The 20875-nt window shown below is 45.2% G+C and overlaps 1 protein-coding gene across 1 annotated transcript in view; it reads right to left on the bottom strand.

The window, feature by feature from the left end:
* The window catches only part of TFE3 (transcription factor binding to IGHM enhancer 3), a 206217-nt gene extending 204460 nt beyond the window's left edge, over positions 1-1757 (bottom strand). Inside the window, exon 1 of the mRNA XM_078664664.1 lies at positions 1577-1757. Within this exon, the coding sequence (XP_078520790.1) occupies positions 1577-1692 (116 nt within the window). The 5' untranslated portion in view covers positions 1693-1757. The remainder of the gene's footprint in view (positions 1-1576) is intronic.
* Positions 1758-20875: the final 19118 nt, after the last annotated feature.

A 20875-nucleotide genomic window follows, 5' to 3' on the forward strand; every position in this document is an offset into this window, starting at 1 on the left:
TGACAGCTAGAGTCTGTGGTGCCCTCAATGACAGAGGGTCTGACAGCTAGAGTCTGTGGTGCCCTCAGGGTTAATGACAGAGGGTCTGACAGCTAGAGTCTGTGGTGCCCTCAATGACAGAGGATCTAACAGCTAGAGTCTGCGGTGCCCTCAGGGTTAATGGCAGAGGGTCTGACAGCTAGAGTCTGTGGTGCCCTCAATGACAAAGGGTCTGACAGCTAGAGTCTGTGGTGCCCTCAGGGTTAATGACAGAGGGTCTGACAGCTAGAGTCTGTGGTGCCCTCAGGGTTAATGACAGAGGGCCTGACAGCTAGAGTCTGTGGTGCCCTCAGGGTTAATGACAGAGGGTCTGACAGCTAGAGTCTGTGGTGCCCTCAATGACAGAGGGTCTGACAGCTAGAGTCTGTGGTGCCCTCAGGGTTAATGACAGAGGGTCTGACAGCTAGAGTCTGTGGTGCCCTCAGGGTTAATGACAGAGGGCCTGACAGCTTGAGTCTGTGGTGCCCTCAGGGTTAATGACAGAGGGCCTGACAGCTAGAGTCTGTGGTGCCCTCAATGACAGAGGGTCTGACAGTTAGAGTCTGTGGTGCCCTCAGGGTTAATGACAGAGGGTCTGACAGCTAGTGTCTGTGGTGCCCTCAATGACAGAGGGTCTGACAGCTAGAGTCTGTGGTGCCCTCAGGGTTAATGACAGAGGGCCTGACAGCTAGAGTCTGTGGTGCCCTCACGGTTAATGACAGAGGGTCTGACAGCTAGAATCTGTGGTGCCCTCAGGGTTAATGACAGAGGGTCTGACAGCTAGAGTCTGTGGTGCCCTCAGTTTTAATGACAGAGGGTCTGACAGCTAGAGTCTGTGGTGCCCTCAGTTTTAATGACAGAGGGTCTGACAGCTGCATTAGAAGGAGCCCGCAGTTTCGATGCCAGCGGGGCACCCTTGCCAGCGGTGCCCTCATTGTAACCACATCTACAAGTTCATGGCACGCACTGCTTACGGCTGCGAGTCCGACAGTGCCCACCGCACGGTCCGACAGTGCCCACCGCACGGCGCCTGCTTCTCTTCCTATTACTGCGTAGTTCCGAGGGATGCCAGCCTCCGGGCCTCACTGCCAGAGACTGCGGGGTTCAGGCAGCGGCCAGGGCCAGATGTTTCTTATTTATTTTATTGTTTTATTTATTTAGTGCATTTTTATAAAGCGCGGACATTGCCCGGAGGTGTCAGGGCGCTGTACAATAGAGCCAGTTAGGATACAAGAGAACAGTGGAAACACAACACAACATTACAAACTAAAGATGAAGGTTACATAAACACAAAATCCAACAAAGCAGGCAGGAGAGGGGAATGTACAGGGGGAAAAAATACAAATTAACAATGAGTGAGGGGGGGGGGTGGATGCAGTGGGGTGCCCTGAGAGTGCGTGTGGCCCCTCTGCCCCACATGGGCAGTGTGGGGGGCCCTGTTAGGCCCATGTTTGATCAAGAGGGGGGCTCTGGTATTTGAGGGGTGTCTGGGAGGAGCAGGGGTGGGTGGGGCATGTATCGGGGTGGGGGGAGCCCCCCTCAGGTCCGGGGGTCTCACCTGAGCAGCTGCACGGCGGCGTCGGCGCCCGAGCCCACGATGACGTAGACGGTGGCCTGGGAGTCCTTGGGGTCGGTGCCCGGTCCACGGTCCGAGGCGGGCGCGGCATACGACATGTCCGGGGGGTCGGTGGGCGCTGGGAGGCGGCTCGGAGTGCTTCCTGCGCGCTGGAGAGTGGACGCGGACTGGGGCTCTCTCGCAGCGGTGCCAGCCGTGCCCACCCGGTGCTGCCCCCGGGCGGGGGATGGCGGTACTGCAGCTGCACGCCTGCCCCCCCCCCCTCCCTCCCTGGTGTGCAGCGCAGCTGTCTAAGAATCACGGGCACCGAGCATGGCTGCCCTCAGCAGGGCGCCGCTGAGGGTTCAGATGCCTGACTACTTTTTGAGATGCCGGGCACCCCCATACTGCCACGGGGTGCCCACGAGCAGATGCAACACACCGGATCTGGCGCTGCCTGAGCACCTCTCCACTGCCATTCTCGGGTGGTCCATCACCTTGCCCTATGTGCGTGGGCACTGGAGGCAATGGCAGTTAAATGCACAGGTGTGTGCCACCTCCCTGGTGGCATATTTCACAGGTGTGTGCCAAGTGGCCAGATTCCTGGGGGCACAATGCACATGTGTGTTCCAGGTAAGCCATCTCCCTGGTGGCACGATACACAGGTGTGCCAGAGGGGCATCTCCTTGGGGGCCCTGGGAGTACAATGCACAGGTGTGTGCCATGGAGCCATCTCCCAGGAGGAACAATTCACAGGTGTGTGCCAGGGGCGTCTTCCTGGTGCGATGGGTGTTGAATGCACATGTGTGTGACTGGGGCATCTCCCTGGTGGCACAATGCACAGGTGTGTGCCATGGAGCCATCTCCCAGGAGGAACAATGCACAGGTGTGTGCCAGGGGCGTCTTCCTGGTGCGATGGGTGTTGAATGCACATGTGTGTGACAGGGGCATCTCCCTGGTGGCACAATGCACAGGTGTGTGCCATTTTATTTTTATTTATTTTATTTTTTATTTTAAAAGTTTTATATAGCGCTAGCTTGACCCGTAGGTATCAGAGCACTTTAGATACGTATTGTGAAAAACAGAAGGACATTACATTACACAGAAGACTGGCAGTAAGTAAGCAAACCAAGAATAAACAATACAGCATGACAAATAAATAACAGTGCAATGGAGGGGGAGAGAACAATGGGGCATCTCCCTAGTGGCACAATGCACAGGTGTGTCAGGTTGGCCATCTCCCTGGTGGCCCTGGGAGTAGAATGCACAGGTGTGTGCCAGGAGGGCATCTGCCAGGTGGCAAAAGGAATACAATATAAAGGTGTGTTCCAGGTGGGCATCATCCTGGTGGCACAATGCACAGGTGTGTGCCAAGGAGGCATCTCCCTGGTGCAATGGGACTTCAATGCACAGGTGCGTGCCAGGGGGCATGTCCCTAGTGGCATAATGCACATGTGTCAGGTTGGCCTTCTCCCTGCTTGTGCTGGGACTAGATGCACAGGTGTGTGCCAGGAGTGCCAACTCCCTGGTGGCGATGGGAATACAATGCACAGGTGTGTTCTAGGGGGTCATCTCCCTAGTGGCACAATGCATAGGTGTGTGCCAGGTTGGTCATCTCCCTGGTGGCACGATGCACAGTGTGTGCCAGGTTGGTCATCTCCTTGGTGTATCTGGGAGTACAATGCACAGGTGTGTGCCAGGAGTGCCAAGTCCCCCGTGGCGATGGGAATATAATGCAAAGCGTGTGCCAGGGGACTATCTCCCTGGTGGCATAATCCACAGGTGTGTGCCAGGTTGGCCATCTCCCTAGTGGCACAATGCACAGGTGTGTGCCAGGTTGGTCATCTCCCTGTGGCGCTGGGAGTGGAATACACAGGTGTGTGCCAGGAGTGCCTAGTCCCTGGTGGCGATAGGAATACAAAGGTGTATCTCCCTGGTGGCACAAAATACAGGTGTGTGCTAGATTAGTGGCGCAGGGTCCAATGCCTGATGTGTGTCAGTAAGGCCATCTCCCTGCTGGCGCTGCGAGTATCATGCACAGATGTGTGCCAGGACCATGCCCCTAGTGACCCGGAGGGTGCTGACGGACAAGCCTAACGGGGAAATCAGGACAGATGTTCTGTGCAGGGCGGCGGGCCATGTTCTGTGCAGGGCGGCGGGTCTGGGACGGGGTCAGTCATATGTCCCGGGGTCTCAGTGAACCTGAAAGGAATGAGGTAACATCACACAAGCCAGGTGTGCAGGCCGGCAGATGCGGGACAAGGTTAGTGGCATGAGGCAGGTCAGTCTGTCACTGGCCAGGCCTGCACTGGTCGGCATAGACATTTTGACCCGGGTTTGCTTCCTACTATCTAATGCAATTGCAGCCAAGGCCTGGAATAATCTCCCTCTATATCTTAGAGGGACCACTGATCTGTTGGCCTTTAGAAAGGCCTTGAAAACGTGGCTGTTTTCGAACTCATTTGCTGACTCTGGCTTTTGTTGTAAGGAGTAATAACGAGCGCCAAGACACCTTAGGGTAACCGTTTGCGCTTTATACATTATTTAACATAACATACAACTTCCTGTGTTTCTCCTGTAAAATGATACACCGTTGTAAATCAGAAACTGGTAATTCTCCAAAAAGGAAGGACATTCGTAAAGAGAGACTAAATGTAGCATCTTACATATAAATAAAACCTCCCTAGATTTTTTTCTGCATATAAAGAAAACATTTCTAGGTTTACAGCTCTGTCTTATAGCAGGCCCTTTGTTATATTTTTATGTTCATGGAGAAAGAAGAAAACAAGCCCAGGCACCCCCCCCCCGCCCCCCGCGAGGTAAACAAGACCCGGATAGCTATGACTCAGCGTGAGTCACCCGTTCGGGGAACTCCACCGGAAGTGACGCAACGCGCCTGTGCTGACAACAGCAGGATCAGGCCAGGCAGGATGCAGCCAATGACAGGAGAGGACGCAGTATCGCGAGAGTAGGGCGGGACGCCATGAAAACGAGCAGGACGCCTCAGCCAATAGGATAAGTTTAGCCTCAGAGGCGCTCTGTTGTCAGGAACCGGGAACGAAAATTTATGATTATACAACCAGGATGCTTGCGCACATTGGAACTTTTTACGAAATAAACAAGAGATTGGTCGTATATGAGCTCGTATCAACGGGAAGAGTTGTTTTGGCCCAAGGCGCTCGTTGAAAACACAATGCATTCTGGGAGTTGAAGTTTTCTTGCGTTTCCAGAGGACTAAACAAACACCTGCTTTAAGAGATCTGTAACGAGCAGATAATCTCTCTCATTTTTTTGTACCTTTGCATTCTGGGACTTGTAGTGCTGTTTATCCACTGTTTCCACTGCAGGAAAAAATATAGGGATGGGTGATTCTAAGTGCAAAAGGGCCAGTGTCAGTGATTGCGGGGCCGGCTTTCGAGCTGGTGGCGCCCGGTGCGACAATCATTTTTGGCACCCCCACCCCATGACTGCCTCCTTGAATTCTCTCGCAAAAGTGCCCCTCATCTTTACTATAATAAGTTATTGCTAAACACAGCACCCCCCACCTAAGGTCAGCGCCCCCTCCACAGTTCAGCGCCCAGTGCGGCCGCACCAGTCGCACTGCCCTAAAGCCGGTCCTGAGTGATTGTGCTGGGTGGGGTTAGAAATGTGTCTAGAAAAACAAAACATCTGCAACTATTTTATTGGCGTGTCACTTCGAGGTTAATGCACATTAAAAATGACACACCTTAAATGAAAAATAAATGCTAGCACAAGCAATTGGTGGGAAACGCCTTTGTTTACAATATGTGAGCTAAATTGGAAAATGCAATCGCTGCATATGTTGCCTCTGATATTTGTTGTCTTCCTCCCTTCATATTGTAAAGCGCTATGTTATCCCTCGGGATCTTGTTCACGCTATAAAAAACGTTATAAATAAATAAATATGTCTGTATGTGTAATCAAACAATCACAGTGTTGATTCCTGGTCGGCACAGTGAGGAATAGAGATGTGTGTTTATAGTGCTACATGGTCCAAACCTGCAAAAATCAAGTGTTTTAAGACAAGTGCTTTCAAAATGTTCATTTTTAGTACTGCCTGGTTATTCACTGGTAATCATCATCACTCCGAGCCCATGTCTTCCCATTCCATTCGTATAAGCAACTTGTCTGCTCCACAGAGCCTGTTACCTACCTGAGATAAAAAATACTTCCCCCAATATGGCACTACCTACCCAGCATGTATAGAGAAGGAAGTATGTCACTAGAACAGCCTGAGAAAGCAAAAAAAACACATAATAAAGAAAATGAACAATCACCAGACACCTAAACCAGGGAGGGAGGGACTGGCTCAGGAATGGAACGGAAAGACCAGGACACAGAGTAATGAAGATTACCGATGAGTAACCGGGCATTACCTCCTCGTCCATCGTCCCATCCCATTCCTTACGCATGAGCCCATACAAAGGGGCATGGTGATTGATTCACACAGGAACCAAGGATGATGCAACGTACATGATATTTAATGCAAAAAATAGAACAAAACACAGCCCATGTACAGCAGTTAAAACGTGAGTGCCAAAGGCCACAGATGCCGCCATCCCCAACTGAAGATGGTAGTGGGAAGCAAAAGTGTGGGGAGAGGCCTGCATAGCAGCATTACACATGTCACGCAGAGACGCACCCTTAAACATGGCCCAGGATGAGGAAACACCCGGAGTTGACCGCCTCTGGATAGAAGAGGGAAGAGGAGGATAATCAGCCTCGTAAGACAAGAGAATAGCACACTTCACCCACTGAGTCAGAGTGGACAGAGAAGGTTTGCGACCCTTCCCAGAGAGACCACAGGTGACAAACAAGGAATCCACCTGCGGTCGAGGTAGATGGAAAGGGCTCTCTACACATCCAGAGAATGGAGAACCTCCTCCTCCGGAGAAGATGGGTCAATATAAAATACCAGAAGGACAATATCCTCGTGACAGTAGAAGTCAGACAAGACCTTGGGCACAAAATCACCTCGTCAGAAGAGACACGCAAAAAAAGGGGAGAAGCCACCAAATCCCTAATATCAAATACAACACACATATAACACAAACCAGGGGTTCAAATGGAGGACCAGTCAACGCCTGAAGCACCAATGGACGATCCCAGGCAGTGACCGGAGAGAGGCAGATAGGACTCCTGAAGCAAAAGTTGGCAGGGTATGCCCAGACGTGGGTCCCTTGCTCACTTTGCCACTGGATTCAAGCTAGCCTGGCTGATGACGGCTGATTAGCCAGAAACCGGTCCCAGGATGCTTGTTTCTGGTCCAGGGAAGACATGGCTTGGCAGTTCGGGCTGGACTGTTCCTATGAGGCGCAGAGTCAGACTGATTTGCATATGGCCATGTCTGAACTGGGGTGGCGGAGTGGGCTAAAGAATGATGATGGATTAAACCAGATCAGTTCACTGGGGGTGAGTGCTTGCAATGTTCACCACTCTGTCCATCTTCCCCTTTGGTTTTGCTTTGTTTGCCCTAAGTTGGCAGGGTATGCCCAGACGTGGGTCCCTTGCTCACTTTGCCACTGGAATCAAACTAGCCTGGCTGATGACGGCTGATTAGCCAGAAACCGGTCCCAGGATGCTTGTTTCCGGTCCAGGGAAGACATGGCTTGGCAGTTCGGCTCGTCTGTTCCCATGAGGCGCAGAGTCAGACTGATTTGCATATGGCCATGTCTGAACTGGGGTGGCGGAGTGAGCTAAAGAATGATGATGGATTAAACCAGATCAGTTGACTGGCGTGAGTGCTTGCAATGTTCAACACTCTGTCCATCATCCCCTTTGGTTTTGCTTTGTTTGCCCTAAGTTGGCAGGGTATGCCCAGACGTGGGTCCCTTGCTCACTTTGCCACTGGATTCAAGCTTGCCTGGCTGATTATGGCTGATTAGCCAGAAACCGGTCCCAGGATGCTTGTTTCCAGTCCAGGGAAGACATGGCTTGGCAGTTCGGGCTGGACTGTTCCCATGAGGCACAGAGTCAGACTGATTTGCATATGGCCATCTCTGAACTGGGGTGGCGGAGTAAGCTAAAGAATGATGATGGATTAAACCCAGATCAGTTGACTGGGGGTGAGTGCTTGCAATGTTCAACACTTTGTCCATCTTCCCCTTTGGTTTTGCTTTGTTTGCCCTAAGTTGGCAGGGTATGCCCAGACGTGGGTCCTTTGCTCACTTTGCCACTGAATTGAAGCTAGCCTGGCTGATGACGGCTGATTAGCCAGAAACCGGACCCAGGATGCTTGTTTCCGGTCCAGGTAAGACATGGCTTGGCAGTTCGGGCTGGACTGTTGCCATGAGGCGCAGAGTCAGACTGATTTGCATATGGCCATGTCTGAACTGGGGTGGCGGAGTGAGCTAAAGAATGATGATGGATTAAACCAGATCAGTTGACTGGGGGTGAGTGCTTGCAATGTTCAACACTCTGTCCATCATCCCCTTTGGTTTTGCTTTGTTTGCTCTATGTTGGTAGGATATGCCCAGCCGTGGGTCCCTTGCTCACTTTGCCACTGGATTCAAGCTAGCCTGGCTGATGACGGCTGATTAGCCAGAAACCGGTCCCAGGTTGCTTGTTTCCGGTCCAGGGAAGACATGGCTTGGCAGTACGGGCTGGACTGTTCCCATGAGGCGCAGGGTCAGACTGATTTGCATATGGCCATGTCTGAACTGGGGTGGCTAAGTGAGCTAAAGAATGGTGATGGATTGAACCCAGATCAGTTGACTGGGGGTGAGTGCTTGCAATGGTCAACACTCCGTCCATCATCCCCTTTGGGGAAGGAAAAAACTCAGCAAAAGGCGCGCCACCAAGGGAAAGATAGAGGACATGTCAGAGCCTCTAAAGGCCAGAATGGCGGCCCATTGGGCACCAAGAGTGAAGACTGCTAGACACAACATAAAACCAGTACAAAATCCGCAGCCCTGACAGGATCACAGGAAATAGGAGACAGACCCTTTCCCTCACATTAGAGAGTCAAAGTTCTTCGAGTGACGACTGTGAGACTTCAGGGTTGAAGGCCTGTGAGACAACTGGATGTTCTGAGCCACCTCAAGCAAACAACCCTGAGCAGACAAGGTCAACTTCTCAAGTGCCATACCCCCAGCCGGAGGCGCAGGAGAGAGGACATGCTGAGAAAAGGAGCAATCAACGGAGAGGGGTACACAGATATTTATTTTTATGTTAATGAATTGTTTTTGCGATTTAGATTGTTTTTAGAAAACTCTGTACTGAAGAAGGTGAAGGAATTACCTCTCACCGAAACGCCGCGTCGACTTTCTTGTAGTTTTCTTGTGATGTATAAACCGTATCCATAAGAATTAACAGTATTGTATTTCCAGTATGAGATGTTTTTAAACCTATATCCAATTGTATTGTATACATTTTATAAACATTTTTATACCGATATTTTAGTTTGTATTTTGCTTTAATGTATTTATTTATCTTTTGTCTCTAATTGATACTCATTGCATTCTGAACTTTTTGCAAGTATATTTGCTTATGGTATTGGATAGCCCAACATCAATGTTGAGGCCATGAGCACTACGTTTGATGTGTAAGTTATGGTTTGCTTGGCTGTTGTGCGAGGCACAGATTGTTGACCTATCGATATTTTAGTTTGTATTTTGCTTTAATGTATTTATTTATCTTTTGTCTCTAATTGATACTCATTGCATTCTGAACTTTTTGCAAGTACATTTGTTTATGGTATTGGATAGCCCAACATCAATGTTGAGGCCATGAGCACTACGTTTGATGTGTAAGTTATGGTTTGCTTGGCTGTTGTGCGAGGCACAGATTGTTGACCTAACCATACACTGTGACTGTTGGGGCTTTTTGATTTTAATTCTTAACCACAACATTATTTCAATTGTGTTTTTTAAATTATTACATAGCAATTACATATAAAGTGATTAAATATAACGTATCAGTGAATTTTAGAACTATGTTTTTATTTTGGTGGTTTTGATACATGTTGTCTCCTCCTATTGTCATAGATTTATTGAGTTGCAAAGAACTGCCTTTTTAGTAAAAATGCGTAGTAACAAGGGGCACTAAGCAGTGCCAGGGTACAGTGTACCTTTTGGTCATAGCGCCTGTTATGGTTATGACTGGTAGACTTTGGAAAAATATTGTGCAGCCTTGGCCTGCCTTCCAGGTGAGGCGTAATTTCCCCAACTGAGGTGTTGGAGGACTTGGATTTCAAGATGAGATCCATGAATTGGAGAGGTCTCTCCTAGAGTTCACCTTTGCGCAATCAGGAACATTTTATGCAGCTGTGGGACACTCTTTAAGCAATCAGAGCTGGTAGTGTATATTCTTTAGCCATTATTGCGGTAAAAGACCCTTTTGGATAACCATCTGTTGCATCCTGCCTCCGTTTTGTGCGATGTAGTCTGCCTGATATTTTCCAAGCCATTGTCCTCACAACTCAAGACCACCGGTTGATGCTCTATTGTAATTTTTGTTTTCAAATAAAAGAATTGCAAATTTTGCTAGATGGGTGAGGAGTGAAGATAGGGAAGAGTATGTGGTATTTGTATAGCGTCACTCTAGCCAGAAGACAGCCGAGAGCTGTACAAGGTAAAGTCAAGCATAAAGTTCGCGAGTGATGGGAGAGGGGGCTGGATTGTGCACAATTGATGAAATGTGAAGTAGTGTTCCTTAAAGAAGCGTGTCAAATCCCCCAGGATATCGCGGCAAAAAGTTTAACATTTTGCGGCACAAAAATTCAAATTTTGCATCACAAAATGGAAATTTTGCTGCATTATTGCGGGACATTATTTTACTTGTAATCAATTCCTTTTCAGCCTTAAATCAATGGAAACTGTTTTCGCAGAGTATTCCAGTTTGAAATAGGCATGTTTTAAGTATTTGAGGGTATTTGTTTAGTATATTCTCCTTTGTAGTAACATTCTGGAGCATAGGTTAAACAAAGCACAGTACCACAGGGTTGCTAGTCATCCTGTTTTCTGTGGCATTGCGCTGTCTTGGGGCTAGTGGTTCCAAGTCCCAGAGCCATCTGCTGTAGGATTTTTGCACAAATGATCCAGCACACAAATTAATATTATGAAAATCAGTAAAATAGTAGTCACAGTTCATAAGTCAAAAGATGGAAAATCATTCAGTAGCAGAATATTTGGATGATTTTTTAGAAGTGCAATCTTTATTTGGTTCTTCACATATGTAGCCAACGCGTTTCGTCCTCTACGGACTTCTTCAGGGCTACAAATAATATATATATACACACACAATTAATATATGTACAATATACACTATTTTACATTTAAAATACATTTAATTTAATTTCAACATATTAAAAGGAGCAACAAAAGAGTCCAAATAATGGTCTCTAAAGACTTGTGTGCACTTCATTACGTGCCATTTCCACACAACACATTTCTACAAAATTTACATATTTACAAGAAACACATCTATACAAAGTCAAGTCCTATAGCATCTTCCTATACTGAACTCCACTACTCTCTTTACTTGTTGCATGACTTAGTGCAGAAAATTAGTGGTTGAAACTAAGAAAAAGGAACAGAGGTGGGCCTAACAACATCATTATCTACGATTTAATGGTGGGTTTGGGATCTTATATTAATATGCACTGATTGATTATATATCTATATAGTTGTCAACAGAAAACCTAAAAGTTAGTTTACCAAGTAGAATGAACTCTTCTTGGAACTGAATAAATATATATTCTTCCATCCAGTCTAGAGGCAGTATTATTTAAAAAAATTATTCTAAAATGAAAAATTTAAACCTTATTAATATTTAGCTTTAAATATGATCAGTGTTGTTTTTATAATCACTCTCAAGTTAATAGCATACCTTTTCTTGTTCAATGACAGACACTTCAATTTCATTAAGTAGAATCACTCGGGTCAGATAGCCCAATGTAGCAGGAATCTGAGTAAAAAAGTGCAAATGTGTATAATTGAGTCATATGTTATTTTTTGGTTTAGTCTGCCCCAGGAATTACATGCTATACAGTCCTCCAAGATTTGAGCAACCAAATTAGCTCAAATTCGGGTCAGGTTTTTAAAGGGATTTCTAACAAACCGATTTATACAGAAGGGTAACTATATCAATGTAGTGTTTTGTCATTCTAGTAAAAGGGCAGCCATGTTGTGATATCAAATTTACTTTATAACTATGAGTTGTGATAAATTAATATCCCAAACACTGGCAATGTTACTATTTGCCAAGTACCAAAATTACAAGAACTATAATCGAGTTGTAGAATAGAGTTTAGAAAGCATTACTATCCATGGGGCATCTTATCTAGTTTTAAGCGAGTAATAATTCTGGCGGCATTTCACTTACTTGAGAGAGTAGTTCAGGCCGGCTCCATCGCGTGGCGTCTTCTCTTGTAGCATATAAACCACAGAGAACATAGCCGCTTATATATGTTGTTTAATTGTTAAATTGCATGCACCTGTGATTATGTTTAAGTAACCTCGATAGAGGTTGAGCGGTCCCTCCGTATAGTGGGCGCCATCTTGGCTGATCCAGATCTCTTTGTCATTTCGCTATAAAGGCACGCTACCCTCTTTTTATATTATTACATTATTTCTTATATGTTATTCACAATCCGATCGGAAAAAGTAAAGACAGAATTTCAGATCTTTATGATGATATTGAGCAAGAAAAGTAATTTAATAATATGGCTCGATCTACTACTACATATTATGACCATAATTTAATATTTATATAGAAAGCCCTATATTTTCGAGCCATCATAGTGCCTAGTTGTTGTAACACTAGGGGAAATGTAATCCCGCCATTTTGGATCGGTTACGATATTTTTACTTCATGGCCTAATTTCGGGTGCCATCTTATAGTGTGTAAACACAGTGGACGTCGATAGGGCAAAACCCTGCTTAAGTTAAAATGATTACGAGCGCCATCTTAGAATGTGCAAGCATCGTTTTATGAGCGCTGATTGGAAAAAGCCTTATTTGTATCTCACTAAGAAAAAGTATTATAGCAGGTCAAGTTTTGATACGGACATTGTATGATGAAAAAATCTGGGAAGCGAGTTAAAAAACGCTATCACTAATATCGTGGAATTGTGATTAAAAAATTAAAATTTTTCATGATACAAATTTATTAAAGAATTACAATTTAGGTAATTCGATCCAACTTGTAGATGCCCTATTATAATGATGTTCCCAATATTGCAGTTGCATGTCACAGCAGTAGTTCTTTAGTTGGGGTGTTATGCATTGCCTTGCTATTGTATCAGGGTGACTGGGGTTGTACTATAGCCACTCATCCTCTGTGCAATGTGTCCCTAACTTTGCAGTATTACATTTTCAGTGTGGAACATCCTAGTTATATCAGTTATTATCTCCATGCTTATAACAATAGAATATTTTGATCGCCACAAAATGTAGAGAGAAAAAACACTTCTATGTACTTAGTCCAATATCATAGAATATACAGAAATCAAGGACAAATGGAGGGTCACGCATTGCATGATTTTAAAGAGCACATACTGAATTAAAATCCGGATTATCCTGGATTATAAAAAATTATGCAATTCAGTATTAGTGTTGAGGCCCTGGCTAGTCGTTCTCAATCTACAGATCCAACCTGCCTCCGCTTTCCTTAAGCATAGTTCTCTGTTTCCACCTTTCTGTGGGGTCTGTACCTGTTCCAAAGCATGGAACCAGATATTCCTTTCATTTGGGTGGTTTTCTTGTATATGTGTCGCCACAGGGTATCTTGCATCATTATTCCTTATGGCCCTAATATGTTCTTGAACTCTTATTTTTAGGCTTCTGATGCTACTACCTATATATACATATGCAACCCAAAGCATATACGGTGTGTGTGGTATCGCAATTGATGAAAGATCTATTTTCATATTCTTTTTTAGTGTTATACTGAAATTTCAACTTTTTGTTTAGGCCATATTGGCAAGTGGTACAGGTGCCGCAGACATAAAAACCAGCCGGTTTATTAGTTAGCCATGCGGTATTGCTTACAGCCTTCTCACCTTTTACATAACTGCTGTAGGACACCACATGATGAAGTGAAGTCATAATATTGAGTGGAGGAATGTTCATAAGCTACAGTAAATACAGCTGGAGGCCATATCATAAGAGCTGAACCACTTGCACAATCATCTACAGCTGGTGTGGATAATTCTTACAATGGGGGCACTAGCATTTTTCTATAATCCTGAATGCACACTTGCTGCAGAAGTAAGTATTTTCATTAGCTGCCATTCCCACTTTTATGGTCGTGCAATGTAATTTTCACCAACACTGGCACTCTCTCTAAGAAAATAATCTTGCTATATGTGCTAGTAATCTAAGTGCAGGTTTGCATAGGTTGCATGGCTTAAGTTTGAAATATACAATTAAGGGCGTGAAATTGGCAAACTTGCCACGTCAGAAAGTGATTTTAATACTTTGCCACTTTTGTACAGTTTCTAAAGAATATGAAAAGTATCAGGTGGAAAATACGATTTAAGTGAGAAAAAAATCAACAAACAATCATTTTAAGGGGAGGATTCTCTTACAAAATCAGTTTTTTGTGGAGATTATTTTCAATCTAGTAAAGATGACACATTTCTAACCCCTGCAAAATTGAACTAGCAGAACTATATTTTTGCACACTGTAAAAATATAAACAAAATGGCATGTTCGATATTTTTCAGAAGTAATCATTAAACCATTCATTAATAGCATCCAGTACCCTGAGGACTCTGGTGAAAGGCCAGAGCTGCCGACTTTGGAGACGCGGAAGCCGGTTCGAGTCTCGGCATCGGTTTAACATCCTGTGATTCTGGGCAAATCACATAACTTTCCTGTGCCTACCAAAAAATGAATGTGTCCTTGTGTAATGTAACTGGTGCTCATGTACAGCGCTCCAATACCTTCAGGTCAAGTTCATGCTATATAAAACTGAAAAAAAATAAAAATCGAAAGCTCTGTGGGGCTGAGAGTCTCAGCAGAGCAGGATTCTCCCATGGGTGCTTCTGGGATCTGATATAGGGCCCCTGTGCAGACCTTTGATACCCACCTGCTGCTGTCCTCACCATGCGCTCCACACGAGAGTTACATCACCCAGGGTGTGCCTGAAGCAGCCCCAGCCATCAGATAAGAGCTGTCATCACAAGTGATGTTTACATTAAACAGGAACCAAATATTGTGATGAAAACAAATATTGAAATACATCACTTCATGCAAATGGTGAAGATGTACCCTCTTACATCACATACCATACTCATCAGTAGCGGTCGGCAGTAGGTGTTTCTGTAGGGCGGTGACATGAGCAGGGGGCGGGGCAGGGTGGGGGGTAGTAATGTATAGATTACGGAGTTTTACAGGTAAGTAAACATTTAAATAAATAAAACGAATTTCGTTGCACGCACTGCATCACCAAATGTAATGCAGTGCGCGCAACGAAATTCGTTTTTATTTATTTCAATGTTTACTTACCTGTAAAACTCCGTAATCCATACATTACTACCCCCCACCCTGCCCCTCCCCCTGCCCACGTCACCGCCCTACAGAAACACCTACTGCCGACCGCTACTGATACTCATGATGAAATTACGTATAAAATGTACTTATTATTGACTGTAATGCGGAAGGAGGGAACAGCTATTATGGCTGTATGGCGGCATGTAGTGATGTGTACTTACAGTCAATAAGAAGTCACTATTTTTTTTTGCTATCTGCCGGTAGACCTTTTTTTGCGGCCATCATGGTAAATATTGCGTTCATCGCGCTCCTTAGCTCCTTTGAATCGCGAAATGCCGGAGGGACTGTCTGGTCTTTCCTAATTTGGAGCAGCATTGGAGTGTTCCTGATGGATACAGATATGTTGTTCCAAATCCTGTTTGCATAGAGAGAACAGGCCTGATACCTTGCTTTTTTTACTTTTTACACTTCTTAGTCTGCAGTCTGATGGTGTCCTGGCTGCAGGTGTACCCAGATCCACCAGCGATTGTGAGCTTGTCTGCAAGATTAGCGTGGCTGCTGGCCATGATAGCTTAGTATATGATGCAGCTGATTGTGAATATAGTGTGGGACAGAAATAGGAGCCCATGGAGTTTCATCAACAAGGGGCTGATGTGATCATATTGGATCAGGCCCTGAATGGGATGTGCTGAGGTGTGTATGATGCCCTTAAAGGGTGCCAGTGTGGAGTCTGAGAGGCCATGCAGCAGGGCGTTACCGCCATCTAGATGCAAGAGTACATGGGCTTGAACAGAGGATACACCCATAGTGTACAACTGACCTCAGGGGAGAATAACTACAGCCTGTCACCAGTCTAATGGAAGAGTGACTTGTTTAGGGTCTCTCTCCCCGTTACCTGTACCTTTGAGAGAGTTTTCCACTCACACTGAGGATACACTCCAGTCTACCATAACCGGGACCCCTCACTGTTCCCTGAGTATGCGTTGTGTGACAGTGTGCACATGCGCGGTGCAAGAAGGCAGTGTGCACTGCGCCTGGTGCCCCCTGCAAAGATGCAATGCACATATTCAAGGCCATTTCAGGCCTTTAAATACGGGCCGGGCAGCGACTCAGAGATGGCACATCAGTTGAGATGTTGTTTAGTGTCTGGAGACAATCTACATTCACCCCAAGGTTTGCAAGCTAGCGATTAAGTGACCAAAACGCTCTTGCTGCCTGGACAGCTGTGCTTCCAGATGTGCATGACACCGTTTCCCCTCGCTTATGCTCAGGGCCACTGGAATTCTGTGACAAAAGGGGACCAAATTATGCGGGAAGGTTGACTAAATTATGTGGCAACTAAAGGCAAATTATGTGGCATAATGCGGCACATTTTGTGATAGTATTACTTCATTATTTTGTCATTTTTACACCTGGTAACAGAGTCTGAGAAAAGAGGTCACCTTAATTAGTACAAATTTAACACCCAAATACAGCAATAAGCAACTGAAAGATGGCCAGCCAACCTTTGCGAAAAGCCTTCCGGTGCACAGGAACCCTAGTCGCCAGATGTTTCCTAACTTTTGATCTGTTTGAGCTAGAAACAAAAACATTTTTTGTTAAAATCTGCAGATTATGCGGCAGATGATGGATTATGTGGCAAACGCAGCAAATCCATAATTATGCGAAAATCGCAGCAGCCGCAGAATGGCATAATTCCGGTACCCTGCCTTATAATTTATCATCTGGGTGGGGCCCAGGACACACCCCTTTGGTGTCCTGTGGAGTTTCTCTGCTGAGCTGAGAAAAGATGAAAATAGGAGACTCCATTTAGGAAGTTTAAAGTGTCTCTCTGGACATTTACATCTCTTCAACCACCTGCTGCTTGCACTTTCCATCCTTTGTGAAAATGCCCAGAAAGACACCTCCAGCACCGACTGGTCAAGGTTATGGAGTTGTTCATCGGATAGAAGTGCAGGCGAACTGGGCGCATTCTCTTTGGACTCAGAAAGGGCTCTGCTGCCTCCAAGAGAAGGAGTCTGACCATACCAGTCTGTGCTACTGCTTCCCTCCAGGCTGAGCCCAGAGTTAAGACATGGAGCCCAGTTGCTGCCCCCTACTGGGAAGAAAAGAGATGAATAGAGCTGCAGAGCTGTGTGACCACCTCCATGTGAAAAGATGGCAGTAAAAAGGCAGCTGCGGAAGTGACGTATGCAAGATGACCATTAGGATAAGCTCAAAACAGGGAAAAGTATTTTGAGAAAAGACTTCTTTGACTGAAATCCTAGAGAATGCAACAACATAGATTGTAGACACCTAGGGCCATATGTATCAAGCAAATTCGCATTCGCAAATGCGAATTTCGGCCTTTGCGAATGCAAATTTGCTAAATGGTATGTATTGAGAAAAATTTGGTGCAAAATAAGGAATTGCAACATTTGCGATTCCTTATTTTGCAATTGCATTTAAGGAATCGCAAATTTGCGATTCCTTAAATGCAATGTATGTAGCAAAAAAAATTAGCAAAATGCCCTGAAGGAATCGCAAATTAACACCAACTTCGATTTTTTGGTGGTAAGTTGCGAATTCCTTGAAAAATGCACATATTTGCATTTTTCAAAGTGCCATGTGATGCACATACATGCCTTTAGGGCATGTTTGTGTGCCACATGTGCACCCATGCATATTTCAGGGGTGCAACAGGGTGTCCTTTGGACACCCTGCACCCTTGAAATTATTCTTAATTTACGATTAGCAAATTGCGAATCGCAAATTGAGAATAACTTCCCATTCATTCCTATGGGCCTCCTGGCCCATAGAAATGAATGGGAAAGTATTTCTTAATTGCGATTCGCAATTTGCTAATCGCAATTAAGGAATTTTAAGTAATCGCAAAAAAAAACGATTTTGTACATACATACCCATTTGCGATTCTCAAATAGCGATTTCTTAAAAATTGCTATTTGGGAATCGCAAATGGGTATCATGATATATATGGCCCATAATCACATTTCACTCTCAAAAGCTTTAGTTGTGAAACTGTTCTATTAAAAAATAAATAGTTCTCCAGATGTAGAGCCTAGGGAAGCATTATTTGCAGTGGTAAGTGTCAAACAACCATGGGGGGGACTCCCTAAACTCGACATCACACATCCTGGCAACTATTTAATATACTAACTATAGATATAACTGATGAGGTGAAACTTATGCCCAGTGTTAATATTTTATTTGATTGAAAAAAGAATGAATGCAGTCATAAACTGTGCTGCTGTACACTGCATAATTTCCATTTATTTGCTACATAATTTAATCATCCCTACCACATAGTTCAGTCCTCCCGCGCCACATAATTCCAGTGATCCTTTTTATATGTAATAGTAAAAAAGTATGAAGAATAAACAACTTGGAAGGGGGTTCGGTATGGAGATTATACCATAATCCCAAGGCGCACCCACGTTATGCTGGCGCAGTCCATCCCTCTGAGGGGGACCCCTGGATTCCCACATTACACTGATTTACAGAAGAGAATTCCTACAGCCTGTTGCTCCTTTTCAGTTGCATTATAGCTTCACATTTTAAAAAAACATTTACCAAAAATGGTCTTATCTTTTTGTCTTTTTTTTGCTCAAGGTCTTTTTTCAGTTCTATGTTTTTTTCAAGTTCTTTTTACAGAAGGTCATATTTCTGCAATCTTTTCACATAGTGTCTTGTGGGAAAGAACAAACCCTGGCTGATCTGAAGGCTGCAAGGCAGATGACTGCAGTGGAATTACCTGCACTGCAGCAGCAAGCTCTTGCAACACTGGTGCCTCTCGCTGGCAGCTCCTGCAGCACGTGCTGCACCACTTCAAGGCAGGCACAGACAGGCACTGGGGAACAGAGGTGCCGGCACTTTCTTTTTGAAATGTCTCTGTTCCTCTCATTGGTCTGAGTGTTAATGTTAGCCCATTAGCAGTGAGATGCTCCTGTTTGCATCTGAAAGGCTGCCTCTGCCCTCTCACCCACTGGGCTGTGTAATCCTCAAGAAAAAAGGCAGAAAATCAGGAACAAAGTTGTATCTTGCATTTCACAAGTCTGCCAAGTGCACTATGACATGTCAGCCATTCCTCCCTTTTCAACCAACAGCATACTGCATTGCTGGGCTTGTTGTTTGCCTTAGCGCTTATCTATGGATTCAGAGTCCCAGAACGCAAAGCGATGGTGGCTAAAATGCCAAAGCTCGCCAAAGGTGTAATACATGACACAGAGCCACTTGTCAAGACTGTTTTAAAATGTTACAAATTCAAAAAGAACAGATGATGGACGGAATGCTGAATTACTCAAACATTCACCCCAGTCACAGATCTGGGTTAAAGCAATCGTTTTTTTTACACAACACACCATCCACTTTAGACCCAGCCATATGCAAATCAGACTTGACCCTGCTCCTCATTGGAACAGTCCAGCCCAAACTGCCCGGCTAGGTGCTCCCTGGACCAGAAACAAGCATCCTAGGACCATTTACGGGGTAACACCCCTCATCAGCCAGGCTAGCTTGAATCTGGTGGAGTAGAGAGCACAGGACCCACTTAGGGCGACAAACGCAAAAAGAACAGATGATGGACGGAATGCTGAATAAGGCAAACATTCACTCCCGGTCACGGATCTGGGTTAAAGCCATTGTTTTCATCTTATTTTTGCACGCCACGCCATTCTAGTTTAGAACCAGCCATATGCAAATGAGTCTTGACCCTGCTCCCTATGGGAACACTCCAGCCTGAACTGCCATGCCAGGTCCTCCCTGGACCAGAAACAAGCATCCAGTCACCGCTTTCGGGGTAACACCCCTCATCAGTCAGGCTAGCTTGAATCTGGTGGCGAAGCGACCTGTCAAATTCTACTCACGTTTCCACCGGAACGCCATGCAGAAGATGAAAAGGTCCCCAACCTCTCCTGGTCACCTAATGCATCCAACTGAGTCAAAGTACCAACAGTAACCCGGGGAAGAAGGGAAAAACAAGGAAGGAAAACAAAAGATCCCACAGCGCACCCCGCTCTGGACAGGACCATTCAGCCAAGAGAAATCTCTGTCAACAAAAGGACAGAAAAAGGTAAGTACACAGGGAAACGCTAGTCCTAAAGTCTAAGCATTTATATGCATGATTCTAAGCTACCTGAATAATTTCCTTCTTCTGTGAACTCTGGTAACGGGTGTGAGTGAAGGGGTGTTCATGTTTAAAAAGGATAAAGGAAGAGTATGAAATAAAGGGCTCAGAGTTATTGGCAATCTGCAGAAAAGACATATAAGGCAGGCAACACTGAAACCCACCTATGAACATGCGATGACTGGGAATAAATGTAAGTCCTAACTCAAAAATATCATAAGGTACATGTGATGCTCCATAGTAAACTGTATGAAATCCACCTTGACTTCAGACAGACCTTGACTTGGCAGTTCGGTCTGGACTGTTCCAATGAGGAGCAGGGTCAAGACTGATTTGCACATGGCTGGATCCAAACTGATGTGGCGAAGTGAGCAAAAGAACAATGGATTTAACCCAGATCTGTGACTGGGGGTGAGTGGTTGAAAAATGTCAGCACTCCGTCCATCATCTTGTTGTGTTTAAAACATTACAAAGTCGTCTAGTCCATTTCAAATTCTGCTTGTTTCATAAAACAAAAATAAACTGTTCACATATTTTGTGAGGGGTCAGTCTTTTATTCACACCATGCAGTCAATTAGCAATATGAATGGTTGTGTAGTGGGAAGTTTTCTACCAAGCTTCAAAACACAACAAAGGTACAACATGAAGTGTAGCAGGGCAGCTTCCTATAAAGACTGGTGGCGGTAGCAGGAGCAACATCACATGGGTCTCTCACTCATACAG

The sequence above is a fragment of the Lissotriton helveticus genome, chromosome 10 (genome assembly GCF_964261635.1).
Source record: "Lissotriton helveticus chromosome 10, aLisHel1.1, whole genome shotgun sequence".
NCBI classification, from domain to species: domain Eukaryota; kingdom Metazoa; phylum Chordata; class Amphibia; order Caudata; family Salamandridae; genus Lissotriton; species Lissotriton helveticus.